The 22,898-nt window shown below is 39.6% G+C and overlaps 1 protein-coding gene across 4 annotated transcripts in view; it reads left to right on the plus strand.

Annotated features, from left to right (window-relative positions):
- The first annotated feature begins 3,932 nt into the window (after positions 1-3,932).
- The window catches only part of rasgrp4 (RAS guanyl releasing protein 4), a 65,593-nt gene continuing 46,627 nt past the window's right edge, over positions 3,933-22,898 (plus strand). For 2 of the 4 annotated variants that reach the window (XM_061877909.1, XM_061877908.1), the window contains exons 1-2: positions 3,934-4,138; positions 21,749-21,924. Coding sequence is in view for 1 of the 4 variants with exons in the window: in XM_061877910.1 (XP_061733894.1) it covers positions 4,122-4,138; positions 21,749-21,924 (193 nt within the window). In the remaining 3 variants the exon portion in view is untranslated. Of the gene's footprint in view, positions 4,139-21,748; positions 21,925-22,898 lie in introns of all 4 variants that reach the window. The other 2 variants (XM_061877910.1, XM_061877907.1) reach the window with 2 other exon arrangements.

Here is a 22,898-nt window from a genome sequence, read left to right on the forward strand (position 1 = left end):
TGACAGCATTGATGCATTCATTTTGAAGGCAAGTAAAATGTTGTCAATGACAACTTTAACTCGCTTGGGGTCAGATTTTGTTTTGTGTGACAGCTCGTTCCTTTTCTCTCCGTCTTTTGTGTTTTCCCGCAATAATGTACCTAAAGTGTTATAGTATAAATAACACACTGGGTACCAATCCCCGGTCCCATCTTGAGTCTTTGTACAATTCCAACAGCTTTCAAATAACTTTTCTGCTGAATGTGACGCTTGAGGTAGTCCAACTTCCATTCAGTCCGCATTTTTCCCTCGGAAAACTCATTTGCTACTTTAGCTTGGCGGCATGTTTTGCAGAGTAGACCTCACTCGAAAAAAAAAAAATCTCACCCAGTTTCCCCGTTTGTTCTTCTATTTCAGGGGTGTCAAACTCAAATACAGAGGGGGCCAAAATGTAAAAGTGAACAAAGCCGTGGGCCAAGGTTGAACAAATGAACCTTTTAATAGGGACCCAAATAAGTTTTGCATTGAATATTGAACAAGCAAGGCTTATATAACTTTATAGTGACATGCAAAATCCACTTTCAAATACTAATTACAAAATATCAACAGCATATCAAATAAAATTTGAATTAAAAATTGAATGCCTCTTTTCTATTTGCAGCCTTCTGAGGTAAATGTCAAAATAAACTTTTTCCACAGGCTAATAAAACATTTGAAAACAAAATAACAATAACGAATTAATCAAAACTTTAAGCCTTGAAGTAGCAAGAAAAAGTACATGAATAAAACCTTCATTATTGCTCAGTTTGCTACACTGATTTGCTTTAACACTCAATATGGAACAAACAATGCTTATATAACTTATTAGTGCAAAATCAACTTTCAGAAAACAAAACAAAAAAAACATCATTGGTATATTAAATAACATTTAAATAAAAAATGTAATGCCTCATTTCTATTTGCAGCCTTCTGAGGTAAATATCAACATTACATGTTTCCACAGGCTAATACATTTGAAAATAGAATAACAATGAGGTGGGGGGGTATATATTGTAGCGTCCCGGAAGAGTTAGTGCTGCAAGGGGTTCTGAGTATTTGTTCTGTTGTGTTGCGTTGCGGTTGTTCTCCCGAAATATGTGTTTGTCATTCTTGTCTGGTGTGGGTTCACAGTGTGGCGCATATTTGTAACAGTGTTAAAGTTGTTTATATGGCCACCCTCAGTGTGACCTGTATGGATGTTGACCAAGTATGTGTTGCATTCACTTAAGTGTGTGTGTAGGAGCTGCATATATTATATGACTGGGCTGGCACGTTGTTTGTATGGAGGAAAAGCGGACGTGTCGACAGGTTGTAGAGGACGTAAAAGGCAGTGCCATCACGGCACGCCCTCAATATTGTTATCCGGGTGGAAATCGGGAGAAATTCAGTAGAATGGTTGCCCCGGGAGATTTTCGGGAGGGGCACTGAAATTTGGGAGTCTCACAGGAAAATCGGGAAGGTTGGCAAGTATGAGTATTAGCGGTGAATGCGGTGATAATACCGGCGGGCCAGCTCTATTGTTAATTTGATATTGCCTCAAGGGCCAAATGAAATTACACAGTGGGCCAAATTTGGCCCCTGGGCCGGAGTTTGACACCCATGTTCTATTTGAACATACTCTGACAGCCATTCCATCTTAAAGGGGAACATTATCACCAAACCTATGCAAGCGTCAATATATACCTTGATGTTGCTGAAAAAAGACCATGTATTTTTTTAATCGATTTCCGAACTCTAAATGGGTGAATTTTGGCGAATTAAACGCCTTTCTGTTTATCGGTCTTTTAGCGATGACGTCAGAATGTGACGTCACCGAGGTAATACACCCGCCATTTTCATTTTCACATTACAAACACCGGGTCTCAGCTCTGTTATTTTCCGTTTTTTCGACTATTTTTTGGAACCTTGGAGACATCATGCCTCGTCGGTGTGTTGTCAGAGGGTGTAACAACACTAACAGGGAGGGATTCAAGTTGCACCGCTGGCAAGAAATCTGCCGCCAGACCCCCATTGAATGTACCAGAGTGTCTGTACATTTTACCGGCGATGCTAAGACAGACATGGCACGGAGATGTATGGATAACCCGCAGATGCATTTGCAACGATAAAGTCAACAAAATCACAAAAGTGAGTTTTGTTGATGTTGTTGACTTATGTGCTAATCAGACATATTTGGTCGCAGCATGACTGCAAGCTAATCGATGCTAACATGCTATGCTAATCGATGCTAACATGCTATTTACGCTAGCTGTATGTACATTTGAAACTAAATACCCACATTTAATGCGAAACAAACACTTACCAATTGACGGATTTAAGTTGCTCCAGTGTCACAAGATGCGAAAGTCCTGATCGTTTGGTCCACACATTTTACCGGCGATGCTAAAAGGCAGCCATGCTATGGGCCACTTCATTAGGTACACCCATGCTATGGCCGAATAGCGTCAATAGCTATTCGCTCAATAGCTTCAGTTTCTTCTTCAATTTCGTTTTCGCTATCTGCCTCCATACTCCGACCATCTGTTTCAATACATGCGTAATCTGTTAAATCGCTTAAACCGCTGAAATCCGAGTCTGAATCCGAGCTAATGTCGCTATGTCTTGCTGTGGTAGCCGCCATGTTGTTTGTATTGGCAGCCCTGTATGACGTCACAGGGAAATGGACAGTCGCATCGCAAATAGCAAAAATCAAGAACTTTAAAACTTTATTTAGGGATATTCCGGGAGGTGTAAAATTTTGAAAAAAACTTCGAAATATAAAACAAGCCACTGGGAATTGATTTTTATTGTTTTTAACCCTTTTGAAATTGTGATAATGTTCCCCTTTAAAAGAACCGCATTTCTTTTGTTACAACGGCTTGGTGATTGGATGTGTCGTTCGCCATGATAAGGGGTTATTGTCAACATCAATAGTGTTAAGGCAATGATTGGCCGCGTGGCGGAACTGAACCGAGTCGTATCATTGGCTGGACACCTGTCACCTGTCAACCGAGCTATACCTGGGCGGTATAGTTTGGTTGGTAGAGTGGCCGTGCCAGCAACTTGAGGGTTGCAAGTTCAATCCCCGCTTCTGCCATCCCAGTTACTGCCGTTGTGTCCTCGGGCAAGACACTTTACCCACCTGACCCCAGTGCCACCCACACTGGTTTAAATGTTACTTAGATATTGGGTTTCACTATGTAAAGCGCTTTGAGTCACTAGAGAAAAGCGCTATATAAATAAAATTCACTTCACTTCACTCACTGAGTTACGTTGCACAATGGTACAGAAAACACAATTATTACTATTATTATTATTGGTTTAATTGATTGGATAAGATTAGGACTAATATTAGATATTAATTCATACGTTTATGTTGAATTTTATTTTATGCGCTGCCTAGATTTTCTTGTGCGCTGAGAATGTGCGAGCAGTGCGCGATTGCTCAAGCGCGCAGCTTAGAGGGAACAATGGTCTCAATGGAACTGAGATCATGGCTTTCTTTCACTATGTTAAAGCACTTTGAACCACTAGAGAAAAGCGCTATATAAGTCATATAAAAATGTCTTCAATGGAATGTTGCAGACCAAGAATGGTTCAACAGAAAGCAGGTGTGTGGATCAGATAAAGATGTGACCTGTTCAGGAAAAGACACCAACACAACAGGAAGTGCCACCAAAATAAGAGCGCAGGACAGGAAGCTTGATTCCCATCTCTGGTGGTTTTTTTTAATCAGATTGAAGAGTTAAAAAAAAGCACATTTTTGTGGGACTAAGCTCGCTGGGATGATTCCTGCTCTTACTGGTGGACAACAAATGATCACTGGCGCCTCCTTCTTATGGCCTCCCCCCGCCCCCTTGCGCCCACTGACACACACACACACACAAACACAAACACACACTGATGCAAGTTCCCCTATCAGTCAGTCAGTCAGAGCAGTTCCTCCATCTAAGATGCACACTTGTAGCAGCGACTAGAGGCTTTTCCTCCGCTCGCTCACGTCCTGGGTGTGCCACCCTCAAGTGGATGGCGAAGAGGGGGGGCGGGAGGGGTCACGCATGGAGCTGTGAGGACGCTCAGATGCCCGTGTGGACGCCCCGGGAGGAGGAGGAGAAAGCACGGCCATGAACAGGACCAAAAGGTAAGGGACGACTGTGTGTGTGTGAGTGTGTCACCTTTAAGGTCAGAGGTCACCAGCAGCGTGGAAAACACACACACACACACACACACACACACACACACACACACACACACACACACACACACAGTCACAGGTCATTAATCAGACGTGACATTATGAGCAGGTTCAACACCTGCTCACCTTCACAGTGGAAGTAATTTCTTCCATGTAACTAAAGTAATGGATTACTTTTGTAGTCTTTAATGTCCGAATGACCAAGAAATTACATCTTCATACATGATTAGGAACTTATTTGTGGGCTCAATACTGCTGATTCTACTCAATACTACTTTAATATGATAAAAATGTATATTTAATATGATAAACTGTAATATTTATTATGCTAAAATGTTATGTCTTTATGATACAATTTCATATTTAATACGATAAACTGTAACATTTAATACTGCGATGAGATGGCGACTTGTCCAGGGTTTACCCCGCCTTCCGCCCGATTGTAACTGAGATAGGCACCAGTGCCCCCCGCAACCCCCAAAGGGAATAATCGGTAGAAAATGGATGGATGGATGTAACATTTAATATGATAAAATGTAATATTTATTATGATGAACAGTAATATTTAATATGATAAAATGTACTATTCAATATGATAAAATATAATATTTAAATATAACATTTTATATTTGATATGATAAACTATAATATTTCATATGAAAAAAATAATGTTTAATTTGATACAATTTAATATCTAATATGATAAACTATAATATTTCATATGATCAAAAGTAATATTTAATATTCTGAAAATGTATATTTATTGTGACAAAATTTCATATTTAATATGATACAATTTAATATAATAAACTGTAATATTTAATATCAATCAATGGTTATTTATATAGCCCTAAATCACAAGTGTCTCAAAGGGCTGCACAAACCACAACGACATCCTCGGTACAGAGCCCACATAAGGGCAAGGAAAAACTCACACCCAGTGGGACGTCGGTGACAGTGACAATGATGACTATGAGAAACCTTGGAGAGGACCGCATATGTGGGCACCCCCCAGGGGACTGAAAGCAATGGACGTCAAGCGGGTGTAACATGATATTGTGAAAGTCCAATCCATAGTGGATCTAACATAACGATGAGAGTCCAGTCCAAAGTGGATCCAATATAGTAACGAGAGTCCCGTCCATAGCAGCGCAGAGATGAATATGAAAAAAATTAATATGAAAAAAATTAATATGAAAAAAATTAATATTTATTAGAATAAACTGTAATATTCAATATGATATAATGTACTATTCAATATGATAAAATGTAGTATTTTTATTATGACGACATTTTATATCTAATATGATAAACTACAATATTTAATATTAAAAATTGTCATTCTTAAAATGATACAATTTAATATGATAAAGTATATTTCATGTGATCAAATGTAATATTTAATATTATGAAAATATATATTTAATATGATAAACTGTAATATTAAATATGACAAAATTGCAACATTTGGAGTTTCCATTTTCCTGCGAGGTTAAAGGTCAGGGAATATCACACTATGCAGAATCAGCCTTTTGTCTGTGTGTGTTTGTGTGTGTATATAGAATCCCCGTTTCCACATGAGTTAGGAAATTGTGTTAGATGTAAATATAAACGGAATACAATGATTTGCAAATCATTTTCAACCCATATTCAATTGAATGCACTACAAAGACAAGATATTTGATGTTCAAACTCATAAACTTAATTCTTTTTTGCAAACAATAATTAACTTAGAATTTCATGGCTGCAACATGTGCCAAAGTGGTTGGGAAAGGGCATGTTGACCACTGTGTTACATCACCTTTTCTTTTAACAACACTCAATAAACGTTTGGGAACTGAGGAAACTAATTGTTGAAGCTTTGAAAGTGGAATTCTTTTTCATTCTTGTTTTATGTAGAGCTTCAGTCGTTCAACAGTCCGGGGTCTCCGCTGTCGTATTTTACGCTTCATAATGCGCCACACATTTTTGATGGGAGACAGGTCTGGACTGCAGGCGGGCCAGGAAAGTACCCGAACACTTTTACTGCAAAACCATGCTGTTGTAACACGTGGCTTGGCATTGTCTTGCTGAAATAAGCAGGGGCGTCCATGATAACGTTGTTTGGATGACAACATATGTTGCTCCAAAACCTGTATGGACCATTCAGCATTAATGGTGCCTTCACAGATGTGTAAGTTACCCATGCCTTGGGCACTAACACACCCCCATACCATCACAGATGCTTTTGAACTTTGCGCCTATTACAATCCGGATGGTTATTTTCCTCTTTGTTCCGGAGGACATCGCGTCCACAGTTTCCAAATATAATTTCAAATGTGGACTCGGAACCCTGCGGCATTCCTTGGTGTTGTTGATAAACGGGTTTTGCTTTGCATAGCCGAGTTTTAACTTGCACTTACAGATGTAGCGACCAACTGTAGTTACTGACAGTGGTTTTATGAAGTGTTCCTGAGCCCATGTGGGGATATCCTTTACACACTGATGTCGGTTTTTGATGCAGTACCGCCTGAGGGATCCAAGGTCCGTAATATCATCGCGTACGTGCAGTGATTTCTTCAGATTCTCTGAACCTTTTGATGATTTTACGGACCATAGATGGTAAAATCCCTAAATTCCTTGCAATAGCTCATTGAGAAATGTTGTTCTAAAACTGTTCGACAATTTGCTTACAAATTGGTGACCCTCGCCCCATCCTTGTTTGTGAATTACTTAGCATTTAATGGAAGCTGCTTTTATACCCAATCATGACACCCACCTGCTCCCAATTAGCCTGCACACCTGTGGGTTGTTCCATATTAAGTGTTTGATGAGCATTCCTCAACTCTATCAGTATTTATTGCCACCTTTCCCAACTTCTTTCTCACGTGTTGCTGTCTTGAAAATCTCAAGTTAATGATTATTTGCAAAAAAAATGTTTATCAGTTTGAACATCGACGAAGGCCCTGAGTAGTCCTGGGTTCAATCCCGGGCTCGGGATCCTTCTGTGTGGAGTTTGCATGTTCTCCCTGTGACTGCATGGGTTCCGTCCGGGTACTCCGGCTTCCTCCCACTTCAAAAGACCTGGGGATTGTTTGATTAGCAACACTAAATTGGCCCTAGTGTGTAAATGTGAGTGTGAATGTTGTCTGTCTATCTGTGTTGGCCCTGCGATGAGGTGGCGACTTGTCCAGCTAAGATAGGCACCAGCGCTCCCCGCAACCCCAAAGGGAATAAGCGGTCGAAAATGGTTGGAGATATATATATATATATATATATATATATATATATATATATATATATATATATATATATATATATGTATACACATACATACACACACACACATATATATATATATATGTATATATATATATACACACATTTATGTATATCATTTATACTATAAGTTGCAAATCATTTCAAGTTATATTCAATTGAATAGCTTTTAACAAGATATTTAATGTTCACACTGAGAAACTTATTTCTTTTGTTGTTGCAAATAATCATTAACTTAGAATTTATTGGCAGCAACACATTGCAAAAAAGTTGTCACGGGGGCATTTTTACCACTGTGGAACATGGCTTTTGCTTTTAACAACACTCAGTAAACGTTTGGAAACTGAGGAGACACATTTTTGAAGTGGAATTCTTTCCCATTTTTGCTTGATGTACAGCTTAAGTTGTTTTAACAGTCTCCCTTCTGCTATTTTAGGCTTCATATTGCACCACACATATTCAATTAGAGACAGGTCTGCACTACAAGTAGGCCAGTCTAGTACCTACTCTTTTTCTATGAAGCCACGCTGTCGTAACACGTGGCTTGGCATTGTCTTGCTGAAATAAGCAGGGGCGTCCATGATAATGTTGCTTGGATGGCAAAATATGTTGCTCCAAAACCTGTATGGACCATTCAGCATTAATGGTGCCTTCACAGATGTGTAAGTTACCCATGCCTTGGGCACTAACACACCCCCATACCATCACAGATGCTGGCTTTTACCCTTTGCGCATAGAACAGGGGTGTCAAACGTACGGCCCGCGGGCTGGATCAGGTTTTATCCGGCCCGCGGGATGAGTTTGCTAAGTATTCAAATCAACCTGAAATTTTTGAATGAAAGAAACAGCTCTTCTACATGTGTCTACTGGATGTTGCAATAGCAATTCTTTGTATTTCTGCAAATCAGCGGTTGGCAACCCGCGGCTCCGGAGCCTGGATCACTCTGATGTGGCTCAGCTGCACACTTGCCGACCCCCCATGCATCCCCTCCGTGCGTCGGTTGAGGTGGGCGGGGGTGTATAATGGAGCCCGGAAGACTCAGGGATGCTTGGGATTCTGGGTATTTGTTATGTTGCATTTATGTTGTGTTACAATGCAGATGTTCTCCCGAAATGTGTTTGTCATTCTTGTTTGGTGTGGGTTCACAGTGTGGCACATATTAGCAAGAGTGTTACATTTGTTTATATCACAACCCTCAGTGTAACCTGCATGGCTGTTGAGTAAGTATGCTTTGCAGTCGCTTATATGTGTCCGCAGAAGCTTCATACAACATAAAGGTAAAGGTTGCCGACCCCTGCTGTAGATGATGGTACATATGTACAAAACAAACCACATGATGTTAGTACATCAATCGAGGAAAATGATCAAACTACATACATGGCATTCTGTAATTTGATTTTGATCTTTTTTTATCTTGATAGACTGAAAAAGAACACCATTGAGTTGACTGATAAACATTATTACATCATTCATTCAGAAAATATAAATAACGACAAATAAAGATAGAATACTATTAACTGCAACATGTAAGTGTAAAAGAAAACATTATGATTTGTACATTTTCAGAATGTGCTTCTTCTATTTTTAAACACAGAAAACAATCTGAAGGTGTCTTTATTTTTACGTTATAGTGCAGAGATTTTACCATTCCTGCCCACTTGGGAGTAGATTTTTCTCCATGTGCCCCCCGATCTAAAATGAGTTTGACACCCCTGGCACAGTCTGGATGGTTCTTTTCCTCTTTGTTCCGGAGGACAAAACGTCCACAGTTTCCAAAAACAATTTAAAATGTGGACTCGTCAGACCATAGAACACTTTTACACTTTGCATCAGTCCATCTTAGATGAGCTCAGCCCAGCGAAGCGTTTCTGGGTGTTGTTGATAAATGGCTTTGGCTTTGCATAGTAGTTTTAACTTGCACTTAGAGATGTAGCGACCAACTGTAGTTACTGACAGTGGTTTTCTGAAGTGTTCCTGTGGTGATATCCTTTACACATTGATGTCGCTTTTTGATGCAGTACCGCCTGAAGGATTGAATGTCACTGGCACTCAATGTTGGGTTTCGGCCTTGCTGCTTACGTGCAGTGATTTCTCCAGATTCTCTGAACCTTTTGATGATATCACAGAATCAGAATCTGTCCATCCATCCATTTTGAACCGCTTGTCCCTTTTGGGGTTGCGAATCATAAATACTTTAATACTCCTCGAGGGTATCCATCCATCGTCTACCGCGTATTGCCATCGGGACCGCGGGGCCACTGGAGCCTATTTCAGCTACAACCGGGCGGAAGGCAGGGTACACCCTGGACAAGTCGCCACCTCATCGCAGGGCCAACACAGATAGACAGACAACATTCACAGTCACATTCACATATTAGGGCCAATTTAGTGTTGCCAATCAACCTATCCCCAGGTGCATGTCTTTGGAGATGGGAGGAAGCCGGAGTACCCGGAGGGAACCCACGCAGTCACGGGGAGGACATGCAAACTCCACACAGAAATATGCAGAGCGCAGGATCGAACCCAGGACCTTCGTATTGTGAGGCAGACGCACTAACCTTTCTTTCACCGTGCTGTCCAAGGGGGACAAAATAAGAGATAAAAATAATTATTTAGTCCATGCCTGGGCCCCTGGAGAGGGGGGTCCCGACTAAGGCCGTGGGAAAAAAAACCCTCACAGCCATAGCACACATAATAATTTAATAGTGACTTTTTATAAGAATGTGATCATTTAGTCATTATCTGTGTTGGCCCTGCGATGAGGTGGCGACTTGTCCAGGGTGTACACCGCCTTCTGCCCGATTGTAGCTGAGATAGGCGCTAGCGCCCCCCCGCAACCCCAAAAGGAAATAAGCGGTAGAAAATGGATGGATGGATGGATGGATAATGTAATATTAGTAACAATATAATGATGTCATAATAATGATGCATATCATATTGAATTATTATATATTGGTATATGGAATAGTGTGATTATTTATGAATTTGCAGATATTTATTATTGGTAATAATTGCCATTATAAGGATACAATTCATTCACATGGAAATAATCGTTAGCACAGTTGTATGATTCATTAATTATGTAATAATTTAGTAAATAAAAAAATAATTGATCATAATATACTATCATAATAAGATTACTTAATTGTATAACTATTAATTTATAGTTGAACTAAAGTAAAATGTTAGGAATGAACAAATGTATTAATAACATAATAAATTGCTTATATAATAATGCAATTTACTCATATAAAATTAACATAGTTGCATGATTCATTAAAAAAAACAATAATTCAGTAAGTAAAAATGTATTAATCATATAATTCAATATGCAATTAACAGTAATATTTTTGCAATTAAGAAATCGTTTAATAATACAAATAATTGATAGTATGATAATGCAGGTAATTAATATCATAATCATCTATTTATATTATAATTATTATGAAGTGATACATTAGTAATCATCAAATACTTAACATATGAATAATTGATGATATAATATAGCAATTCATTCATGTAGTTATTGATAAAATGGTATAATTAATCAATAATGTTATGACTTAAAAATCAACAAATAACTTAATATCATATTTGTAATATAATTGTTAACATAATAATGCAATTAGTTTAATATTAATATAATCATTTCATATGAATAACGTTGCGCATATGATTATTGATGAACTGTTACTATGAAGAAGTAGTCATTTCATGAGTCAACACAATTAGGAGGAAGTACTGTAGTATAAATATTAAATATGTAAATGTTAAATATGTTGTGTCTGTGCCAGGCCAGAAGGTGTGTGATGAAAGGCTGAGAAGAGGGGGGGGGGGGGCGCTAGGCACACAATCTCACCCTTTAACAGGACTTCAATTAATCAATTAAGGGAAGAAAGAGAGGAATTTGCATATCCTCTGGCCTGTGGAAGCTGGGGGAGGAGGGGGGAAATATGGGCCTGGCTGGGAACGTGGGGGGGGGGGGGGGGGGGGTGTCTGGGGGCACTGGTGGTGGGGAGAGGAGGGGTCCAAAGGGGAAAGAAAAGGGGGAAGCAGCTTTGTGACTCCAATAGAGTCAAGACCAAGAAAGAGGAAAGACCACTTTGTTGTGTGCACACACACACACACAACACAAACACACACAACAACACAACACACACAAGGACACACACACTGACAACAATAAGAAGTCTACATCATCAGACAGTGCGGGGGCGGAAGGGTGTCAATACAGAAAACTATCCATCTATCCATTTTCTACCGCTTGCCCTAATGGGGTCACGGGTGGGTGCTGGAGCCTATCTCAGCTGCATTCGAGGGGAATGCGGCTTACACCCTGGACAAGTGGCCACCTCATCACAAGAAAAATGAAATTATTTTGTTGACACAGAGAAGAAAAAAATAATTATAGTTGATCAACTTGACTCATACAACAGGAGAAAGATAATATATCCATCCATCCATTTCTACCGCTTGTCCCTTTTGGGGTCGCTGGCGCCTATCTCAGCTGCATTCAGGCGGTAGGCGGGGTACACACTGGACAAGTTGCCACCTCATCGCAGAAAGATAATATAATAGAATATAATTTAATATAATATAATTTAAAATAGTAATATATTATAATATAGCAATATAATATGATAATTGTACTTATTGAAACATTTACTATTCGTGACTAAATGATTCGACACAATCTTATCATCAATGTTTGAGAGGACGTGACTGTGTCTCTCACACCTGTCACACTCAAACTCTGGGGCCCACCATCTCATTTCATGTGGCCCACCATCTCATTTCATGTTGCTCACCATCTCATCTCAGGTGGCTCACCAAATCAGTTCATGTGGCACATCATTCCTGTGGCCCACCATCTCATTTCATGTGGCCCACCATCTCATTTCATGTGGCCCACCATGTCATTTCAGGTGGCTCACCATGTCATTTAACGTGGCTCACCATATCATTTCAAGTGGCCCACCATCTCATTTCAAGTGGCCAACCATCTCATTTCAAGTGACCCACCATGTAATTTCATGTGGCCCACCATCTCATTTCATGGGCCCCCCATCTCATTTCCCATGGCCCACCATCTCATTTCAAGTGGCCAACCATCTCATTTCAAGTGACCCACCATGTCATTTCATGTGGCCCACCATCTCATTTCATGTGGCCAACCATCTCATTTCAAATGGCCCACCATCTCATTTCCTGTGACACACCACATCATTTCATGTGGCACACCATGTCATTTCATTTGGCCCATCCACCAAATCATTTCACGTAGCCTATCACGTCATTTATTGTGGTTTATTTTTACGTGGCCCGCCACTTCATTTTATGTGTTCCTACATGGTATTTTATATGTCCTGCCACATCATTTAACGTCGCCTACCAAGTCATGTTATGTTGTCTGGTCACATTGCTTTATGTGGTCCACGACACCATTTATGTGGCCTGCCACACCATTTTATGATGTCACATTATTTAATGTAGCCATTTCAAGTGGCCCACCATCTCATTTCATGTGGCCCACCATCTCATTTCATGTGGCCAACCATCTCATTTCAAGTGGCCCACCATCTCATTTCAAGTGGCCCACCATGTCATTTCATGGGCCCACCATGTCATTTCTCATGGCCCACCATCTCATTTCAAGTGGCCCACCATCTCATTTCATGTGCCCCCCATCTCATTTCATGTTGCTCACCATCTCATCTCAGGTGGCTCACCAAATCAGTTCATGTGGCACATCATTCCTGTGGCCCACCATCTCATTTCATGTGGCCAACCATCTCATTTCAAGTGGCCCACCATCTCATTTCAAGTGGCCCACCATATAATTTCATGGGCCCACCATGTCATTTCCCATGGCCCACCATCTCATTTCACTTGGCCCACCATGTCATTTCATGGGCCCACCATCTCATTTCAAGTGGCCCACCATCTCATTTTATGTGACACACCACATCATTTCATGTGGCACACCATGTCATTTCACGTGGCCAACCATCTCATTTCATTTGGCCCATCCACCAAATCATTTCACGTAGCCTATCACGTCATTTATTGTGGTTTATTTTTACGTGGCCCGCCACTTCATTTTATGTGTTCCTACATGGTATTTTATATGTCCTGCCACATCATTTAACGTCGCCTACCAAGTCATGTTATGTTGTCTGGTCACATTGCTTTATGTGGTCCACGACACCATTTATATGGCCTGCCACGCCATTTTATGATGTCTGTCACATCATTTAATGTAGCCTGCCACACCATTTAATGTTGTCCGTCACGTTATTTAACGTGGTCCACCAAGTCATGTAATGTTGTCTGTCACAAGCATTTACGTGGCCCGCCAAATAATTTTTTTGTCTGTCTATTTAAGGCGGCCCGCCAAAAGATATTGTTTTCTGTCACATTATTTTAATGTGGCTCACCAAGTCATGTTATGTTTTCTGTCACATTATTTATTGTGGCCTGCAACATCATATTATGTTGTCTATCACGTTTTTTAATGTAGACCACCACGTCATATTATGTTATATGTCACATTATTTTATGTGGCTGCCACATCATATTATGTTGTCTGTCACATTATTTTGCGCGGCCCGCCACATCATATTTCATTGTCTGTCACATTATATTATTCGGCCCGCCACATCTTATTACGTTGTCCGTCACATTATTAAATTTGGCCCACCACGTCATATTATGTTGTCTGTCACATTATTTTATTTGTCCCGCCACATCATATTATGTAGTCTGCCACTTTATTTTACGTGGCCCGCCACTTCATAATATGGTGTCTGTCACATTATTTTTTGTTGCCCGCCACATCACATTATGTTGTCTGTCACATCATTTTACGTGGCCCACCACATCGTATTATGTTTTCTGTTACATTATTTAAGTTAGCCCACTACATTATTTTATGTTGTCCGTCACAATTTTTTAATCGGCCTGCCACATCATGTTATGTTGTTTGTCACATTATTTTAGTTGGCCCGCTACATCATATTATGTTGTCCGTCACATTATTTTATTCACCCCGCCACATTGTGTTATGTTGTTTGTCACATTATTTTATTTGGCCCACCACTTCATTTCATGTTCTCTGTCATTTTATTTATGCGGCACGCCATATCATATTATGTTGTCCGTCACATAATTTCATACGGCTCACCACATCATTTTATGTAAACTGTCCCATTATTTTAAGCGGCCCACTACATCATGTTATGTTGTTTGTCACATTATTTTAGCTGTCCCGCTACATCATACTATGTTGTCTGTCACAATATTTTATAGGGCCTACCACATCATATCATGTTGTCTGTCACATCATTTTACATGGCCCACCACTTAATATTATGTTGTCTGTCACGTTATTTTATCCGGCCCACCACATCATTTTATGTTGTCTGTCACATTATTTTAGCTGGCCCACCACATCACTTTATGTTGTCTGTTACATTGTTTTATGCGGCCTGCCACATCACAATACATTGTCTATCACATTAATTTATTCGGCCCGGCACATTATTTTGTGTTGTAGTTCACATTACTTTACACGGCCCGCCACATTATTTTGTGTTGTCTGTTGCAGTATTTTATTCGGTCCGCCACATAAATTTTTCTTGTCTGTCAAATTATTTAAGCGGCCCAACACATCCATTATATGCCAGCCATGCCATTTTACGTGGCCCACCACTTCAATGTATCTGGTCTGCCACTTCATTTGACATAAAGAATAATCCAAAACAGTAGTTCATGCAAATAATGTAACAAGGCTTTTAAACATGTATATATAGATTTTCATGCGGCCCTGTGATTGCAATTGCAGTGTGGCCCTCAATAAAAAGGAGTTTGTATCGAGTTTCATAACAAATCATCGCTGACTTTGTTATGAATGTGTTTATTTGCCCGGGACATTGCGCAATACATACAGCTAATATGACACACTTTTGACCCTCAACTTCAGTCTGACATATAAAGTTAAAGTACCAATGATTGTCACACACACACACACACACACACACACACACACACACACACACACACTAGGTGTGGCGAAATTATTCTCTGCATTTGACCCATCACCCTTTAACATACAAACCCCGTTTCCATATGAGTTGGGAAATTGTGTTAGAAGTAAATCTAAACGGAATACTATGATTTCCAAAACATTTTCAACCAATATTCAATTGAATGGACGACAGAGACAAGATATTTGATGTTCAAACTCATAAACTTTATTTTTTTTTTGCCAATAATAATTAACTTAGAATTTCATGGCTGCAACACGTGCCAAAGTAGTTGGGAAAGGGCATCTTCACCACTGTTTTACATCACCTTTTCTTTTAACAACACTCAATAAAAGTTCTGGAACTGAGGAAACTAATTGTTGAAGCTTTGAAAGTGGAATTCTTTCCCATTCTTGTTTTATGTAGAGCTTTAGTCGTTCAACAGTCCGGTGTGTCCGCTGTCGTATTTTACGCTTCATAATGCGCCACACATTTTCGATGGGAGACAGGTCTGGACTGCAGGCGGGCCAGGAAAGTACCCACACTCTTTTACTACGAAGCCACGCTGTTGTAGCACGTGGCTTGGCATTGTCTTGCGGAAATAAGCAGGGGCGTCCATGATAACGTTGCTTGGATGACAACATATGTTGCTCCAAAACCTGTATGGACCATTCAGCATTAATGGTGCCTTCCCAGATGTGTAAGTTACCCATGCCTTAGGCACTAATACACCCCGATACCATCACAGATGCTGGCTTTTCAACTTTACGCCTATAACAATCCGGATGGTTATTTTCCTCTTTGTTCTGGAGGACACCACGTCCTCTTTTTCCAAATATAATTTGAAATGTGGACTCGTCAGACCACAGAACACTTTTCCACTTTGCATCAGTCCATCTGAGATGAGCTCGGGCTGAGCGAACCCGGCGGCGCTCCAGGGTGTTGTTGATGAATGGGTTTGGCTTTGCATGGCAGAGTTTTAACTTGCACTTACAGATGTAGCAACCAACTGTAGTTACTGACAGTGGTTTTATGAAGTGTTCCTGAGCCCATGTGGTGATATCCTTTACACAATGATGTCGGTTTTTGATGCAGTTCCGATTTAGGGATCAAAGGTCCATAATATCATTGCTTACGTGCATTGATTTCTCCAGATTCTCTGAACCTTTTGATGATTTTACGGACCGTAGATGGTAAAATTCTAAATTCCTTGCAATAGCTCGTTGAAAAATGTTGTTCTAAAACTGTTCGCCAATTTGCTTACAAAGTGGTGACCCTCGCCCTATCCTTGTTTGTGAATTACTTAGCATTTCATGGAAGCTGCTTTTATACCCAATCATGGCACCCAACTGTTACCATGTAGCCTGCACACCTGTGGGATGTTCCATATAAGTGTTTGATGAGCATTCCTCAACTTTATCAGTATTTATTGCCACCTTTCCCAACTTCTTGTTGCTGGCATCAAATTCTAAAGTTAAAAAAAAAAAAAATTGTTTATCAGTTTGAACATCAAATATGTTGTCTTTGTAGCATATTCAACTGAATATGGGTTGAAAATTATTTGCAAATCATTGTATTCCGTTTAACACAATTTCCCAACTCATATGGAAACGGGGTTTGTATTTTGTTGTTTTCAAACCCTGTCAACCTTGCAAAAATCGGTAAACGGTGAATCATTTTGCTGCATGCTTTGAATGGGAACGGACAGCGCCCTCTGGTGAACATATATACACATTACACGTCATCTTTGACTTGTTGCATTTTAATGAGTACAATTCATCTCATGATCAATAAACATGTTATTAGATATCAGACTCTATGTGGATTGCAATTTTGCATTTTTGACGTGCAAAATGAAGTTGTGCCTTCTTGTGCGCCTTTGACACTTTTGGAAAGAACGCAGACGATAAAAGTCATGTTAGTGGTCTATAAACAGGCCTTTAACCATAACGATTGTTTCCATAACACTGGGAAGTTGTGATAGTTCAGTACTTGTGTAACTGTGCGTGAGACGCCTGTGTAAGCGCCCCTTCACACACACACACACACACACACACGCACGCACGCACACACGCACGCACACACACACACACACACACACACACACACACACACACATACACACACACACACAGGTTAAGAGAAGGGGATGTAGGTCTGGCCATTCAGGGAACTCATTGTCACTTCTCTGAACTCGCACAGTTTCCTGGTAATGTCACAATATTGGCGACAGCGTTGTAGCATTGCACACACACACACACACACAAACACACACACGCACACACAATGTTGCTACATTTTGTGCAGGACACCATTTTCAAACATGTCCGACCCATGTAAGAGGACCTGTGGACACTCTATTAGGAACACGGGCACTATGTTTATTTATATAGCCCTGTCTCAAAGGGCTGTCAACACAAAGTAGCAGCTGGGTTTGCCTGACTGTGGCTACAAATGTAGCTTACCACCATTTTGGTGTGGAGGAATGATGGCTTCTCAGTGTCACTAAAAATATTTTATCAGGGACAGGTGTGCCTAATAAACATTAGCATACTATTATTTGAGCTCATTTACACCTAAAATTCACAGAATGCTAACTGCTCTTATTATAGCAAGCTAATGTGAGCTTGCTAACATTTGTGCTAGTTTTTTTCTTTTTCTTCAAACCAACCTGGGCCAGAGGTCCACAGGACAGATAACAGGCCAATCAAAAGATCCGCAGATTTTTTCCAATTATTAATATTGTAATTAATGTAATTATTTAGGAATTATTAAGGTCGGGTCGCGGGGGCAGCAGCTTAAGCAGGGCAGCCCAGACTTCCCTCTCCCCAGCCACTTTGTCTAGCTCTTCCCGGGGGATCCCGAGGCGTTCCCAGGGCAGCCTGGAGACATAGTCTTCCCAACGTGTCCTGGGTCTTCCCCGTGGCCTCCTACCGGTTGGACGTGCCCTAAATTAAATTAAATCAATTATTAAATAATTATTAAAATTATTTAATATATATTATAAATATATATGATAAATTGATTATAAATTGTTAAATAATGTATCATTATAAAAATGTCATTATTTGTATTATAACTGGTACCGAATGGGACAAGCGGTAGAAAATGGATCGATGGATGGACGGTTGTTATTGTAATAGTATAATTTAAAAATTGGCAATATACAAAAATGTAGTAACAATATCATTGCAAAAATCCATCCATCCATCCATTTTCTACCGCTTATTCCCTTTTGGGGTCGCGGGGGGCGCTGGCGCCTATCTCAGCTACAATTGGGCGGAAGGCGGGGTACACCCTGGACAAGTCGCCACCTCATCGCAGGGCCAACACAGATAGACAGACAACATTCACACTCACATTCACACACTAGGGCCAATTTTAGTGTTGCCAATCAACTTATCCCCAGGTGCATGTCTTTGGAAGTGGGAGGAAGCCGGAGTACCCAGAGGGAACCCACGCATTCACGGGGAGAACATGCAAACTCCACACAGAAAGATCCCGAGCCTGGATTTGAACCCAGGACTGCAGGAACTTTGTATTGTGAGGCAGACGCACTAACCCCTCTTCCACCGTGAAGCCCATCATTGCAAAAATATTTAACATAATTGTATGATTAATAATGTAATGATTTAGGAATGAACAAATGTATTAATATTATAGTTGATAATATACACATTTAATTATTTGTGTTTCAAAGTATGATTAATTAATGTACTTTTGCAATTAATATTGTAGTAATAATATAATTAATTGCCAATATAATATTGCAATAATTCGTATACAATTAAATATAAACATAAGTGTATAAAATAATTGATAATCAATCCATCAATCAATGTTTATTTATATAGCCCTAAATCACAAGTGTCTCAAAGGGCTGCACAAGCCACAACGACATCCTCGGTTCAGAGCCCACATAAGGGCAAGGAAAAACTCACAACCCAGTGGGATGACAATGTGAAAGACAATGAGAAAACTTGGAAAGGACCCCCCTCGGGGAAATAATGAAATACTATAGGAATTAACACATAATTTAATACTATATCATAATACAATTAATTCAGTTCATAAAGAATGATATATATGATAGTATAATTCATTATAAAGTAGTAACTTAATAGCTAAATGATTTATTAATGATAAATGTATTGATCATTTACAAACCCCGTTTCCATATGAGTTGGGAAATTGTGTTAGATGTAAATATAAACGGAATACAACGATTTGCAAATCATTTTCAACCCATTTTCAGTTGAATATGCTACAAAGACAACATATTTGATGTTAAAACTGATAAACATTTTTTTTTGTTGCAAATAATCATTAACTTTAGAATTTGATGTCAGCAGCAAGTGACAAAGAAGTTGGGAAAGGTGGCAATAAATACTGATAAAGTTGAGGGATGCTCATCAAACACTTATTTGGAACATCTCACAGGTGTGCAGGCTAATTGGGAACAGGCGGGTACCATGATTGGGTATAAAAGCAGCTTCCATGAAATGCTAAGTAATTCACAAACAAGGATGGAGAGAGGGTCACCACTTTGTAAGCAAAATGTCGAACAGTTTTAGAACAACATTTCTTAACGAGCTATTGCAAGGAATTTAGGGATTTTACCATCTACGGTCCGTAAAATCATCAAAAGGTTCAGAGAAACTGGAGAAAGCACTGCACGTAAGCGATGATATTACGGACCTTTGATCCCTCAGGTGGTACTGCATCAAAAAACGACATAAGTGTGTAAAGGAAATCACCACATGGGCTCAGGAGCACTTCATAAAACCACTGTCAGTAACTACAGTTGGTTGCGACATCTGTAAGTGCAAGTTAAAACTCTACTATGCAAAGCAAAACCCATTTATCAACAACACCAAGGAACGCCGCTGGCTTCGCTGGGACCGAGCTCATCTAAGATGGACTGATGCAAAGTAGAAAAGTGTTCTGTGGTCTAACGAGTCCACATTTCAAATTATTTTTGGAAACTGCGGACGTGGTGTCCTCCAGAACAAAGAGGAAAATAACCATCCGGATTGTTATAGGCGCAAAGTTCAAAAGCCACCATCTGTGATGGTATGGGGTTGTATTAGTGCCCAAGGCATGGGTAACTTACACATCTGTGAAAGTACCATTAATGCTGAATGGTCCATACAGGTTTTGGAGCAACATATGTTGTCATCCAAGCAACGTTATCATGGACGCCCCTGCTTATTCCAGCAAGACAATGCCAAGCCACGTGTCACAACAGTGTGGTTTCGTCGTAAAAGAGTGTGGGTACTTTCCTGGCCCGCCTGCAGTCCAGACCTGTCTCCCATCGAAAATGTGTGGCGCATTATGAAGCTTAAAATACGACAGCGGACATCCCGGACTGTTGAACGACTGAAACTCTACATAAAACAAGAATGGGAAAGAATTCCACTTTCAAAGCTTCAACAATTAGTTTCCTCAGTTCCTAAACGTTTTTTGAGTGTTGTTAAAAGAAAAGGTGATTTAACACAGTGGTGAACATGCCCTTTCCCAACTACTTTGGCACATGTTGCAGCCATAAAATTCTAAGTTAATTATTATTTGCAAAAAAACCATAAAGTTTATGAGTTTGAACATCAAATATCTTGCCATTGTAGTGCATTCAACTGAATATGGGTTGAAAATGATTTGCAAATCATTGTATTCCGTTTATATTTACATCTAACACAATTTCCCAACTCAGACGGAAACGGGGTTTGTAATAATGGAATTAAGTCATTTTTTTATTAGGATAGTATAAGTAACAATTGAGTAATTAAATAGTAATATTTATCTGCGATGAGGTGGCGACTTGTCCAGGGTCTACCCCGCCTTCCGCCCGAATGCAGCTGAGATAGGCTCCAGCGACCCCGAAAGGGACAAGCGGTAGAAATAGATGGATGGATGGATGGATATTAAATGTATACTATAAAACCATTAATATAATCATCAACATAATTAATCAATGTAATTATTTAGTAATTAATGAATAATATAAATAATTAATGAAATAATAATTTCAGAAATTGACACTATAGTATAACTACTTATGTGATGTTTAATTATTAACATAATTCAAAATGGGCAGCCATGTTTGCACAGAGCAGGTGTGGCCACACATGTAGCTTACCACCACCACGATGACTTCTCAGTGTCACACATGACACAGGTGTGCCTAATAAGGGACCTATGTAAACATTGAGAGAATATATCAGTTGTGAGCGCGGGCCGACCTCACCACATGGTGTTCTACTTCTGCGCTGTCAGGAAGCCCGACTGCGAGAGTCCCAACGCGCCGCAGAGCAGGAAGCAGGTCCAGAGGAGGAGGAACACGTGTCCCAGTCCTCAGGACATCACCCGGGCCCTGCAGGGGCCCCCCAACGTGCCCAGCGCCAGCGCCGCCAGCCTGGATGAGCTCATACTACGCTGCCTCAACTGCTTCGGTCAGTTTTTGCACGCATTATGTAAATGAAGGGGGCGGGGCTCTCATGCAATGCAATGTTGCTGCGGAAAGCAAACATCACACAAAAGGGACATTTGAGGTTTCCCCGCCTTTCGTGGAACAAAAAAAAAAAAATCTTATGTGCAAAAGTTAAATTCCTGTGTGTGTGTGAGTGTGTGTGTGTGTGTGTGTGCAAAGAATTGTTGCATGTGAAAGTGTGTGTCTGTAAAACACTGTGTCCATTTGTTGAGAAAAACATTACTAATATACTTATTTAAAGAGTTAAAACACTTCTATAATCACCAGTTAACTACAACAATGCCATTAATTCACATAAGTGATTATTAATATAAATAATGAATAAGGTAATCATTTAGGAATTAACAAATAATGTATTAACAATTGATAATATACAAATGAATTAATTGCATTATTAATATAATAGTGTAATCAATTATGAAAACATTTAAAAGTTCTAATGTATTAATAGAATTAATTGCAATGACCTTTATTGTGGCCTGCTACTTTTTTTTTTGATTTGTACTTTTATTTGTAGATTGCACAGTTCAGTACATATTCCGTACAATTGACCACTAAATGGTAACACCCCAATAAGTTTTTCAACTTGTTTAAATCGGGGTCCACGTTAATCAATTCATGGTACAAATATATACTATCAGCATAATACAGTCATCACACAGGTTAATCATCATAGTATATACATTGAATTATTTACATTATTTACAATCCGGTGGGTGGGATGAGGAGATTTGGTTGATATCAGTACTTCAGTCATCAACAATTGCATCAACGGAGAAATGTGGACATTGAAACAGTGTAGGTCTTACTTAGTAGGATATGTACAGCCAGTAGAGAACATAGTGAGTTCACATAGCATAAGAACGAGTAAATACATTAGAAATACATTTGATTATTTACATTAGGTTGTTTATAATACTGGGAGATGGGATGTGA

Source organism: Nerophis ophidion, linkage group LG18 (genome assembly GCF_033978795.1).
Source record: "Nerophis ophidion isolate RoL-2023_Sa linkage group LG18, RoL_Noph_v1.0, whole genome shotgun sequence".
NCBI classification, from domain to species: domain Eukaryota; kingdom Metazoa; phylum Chordata; class Actinopteri; order Syngnathiformes; family Syngnathidae; genus Nerophis; species Nerophis ophidion.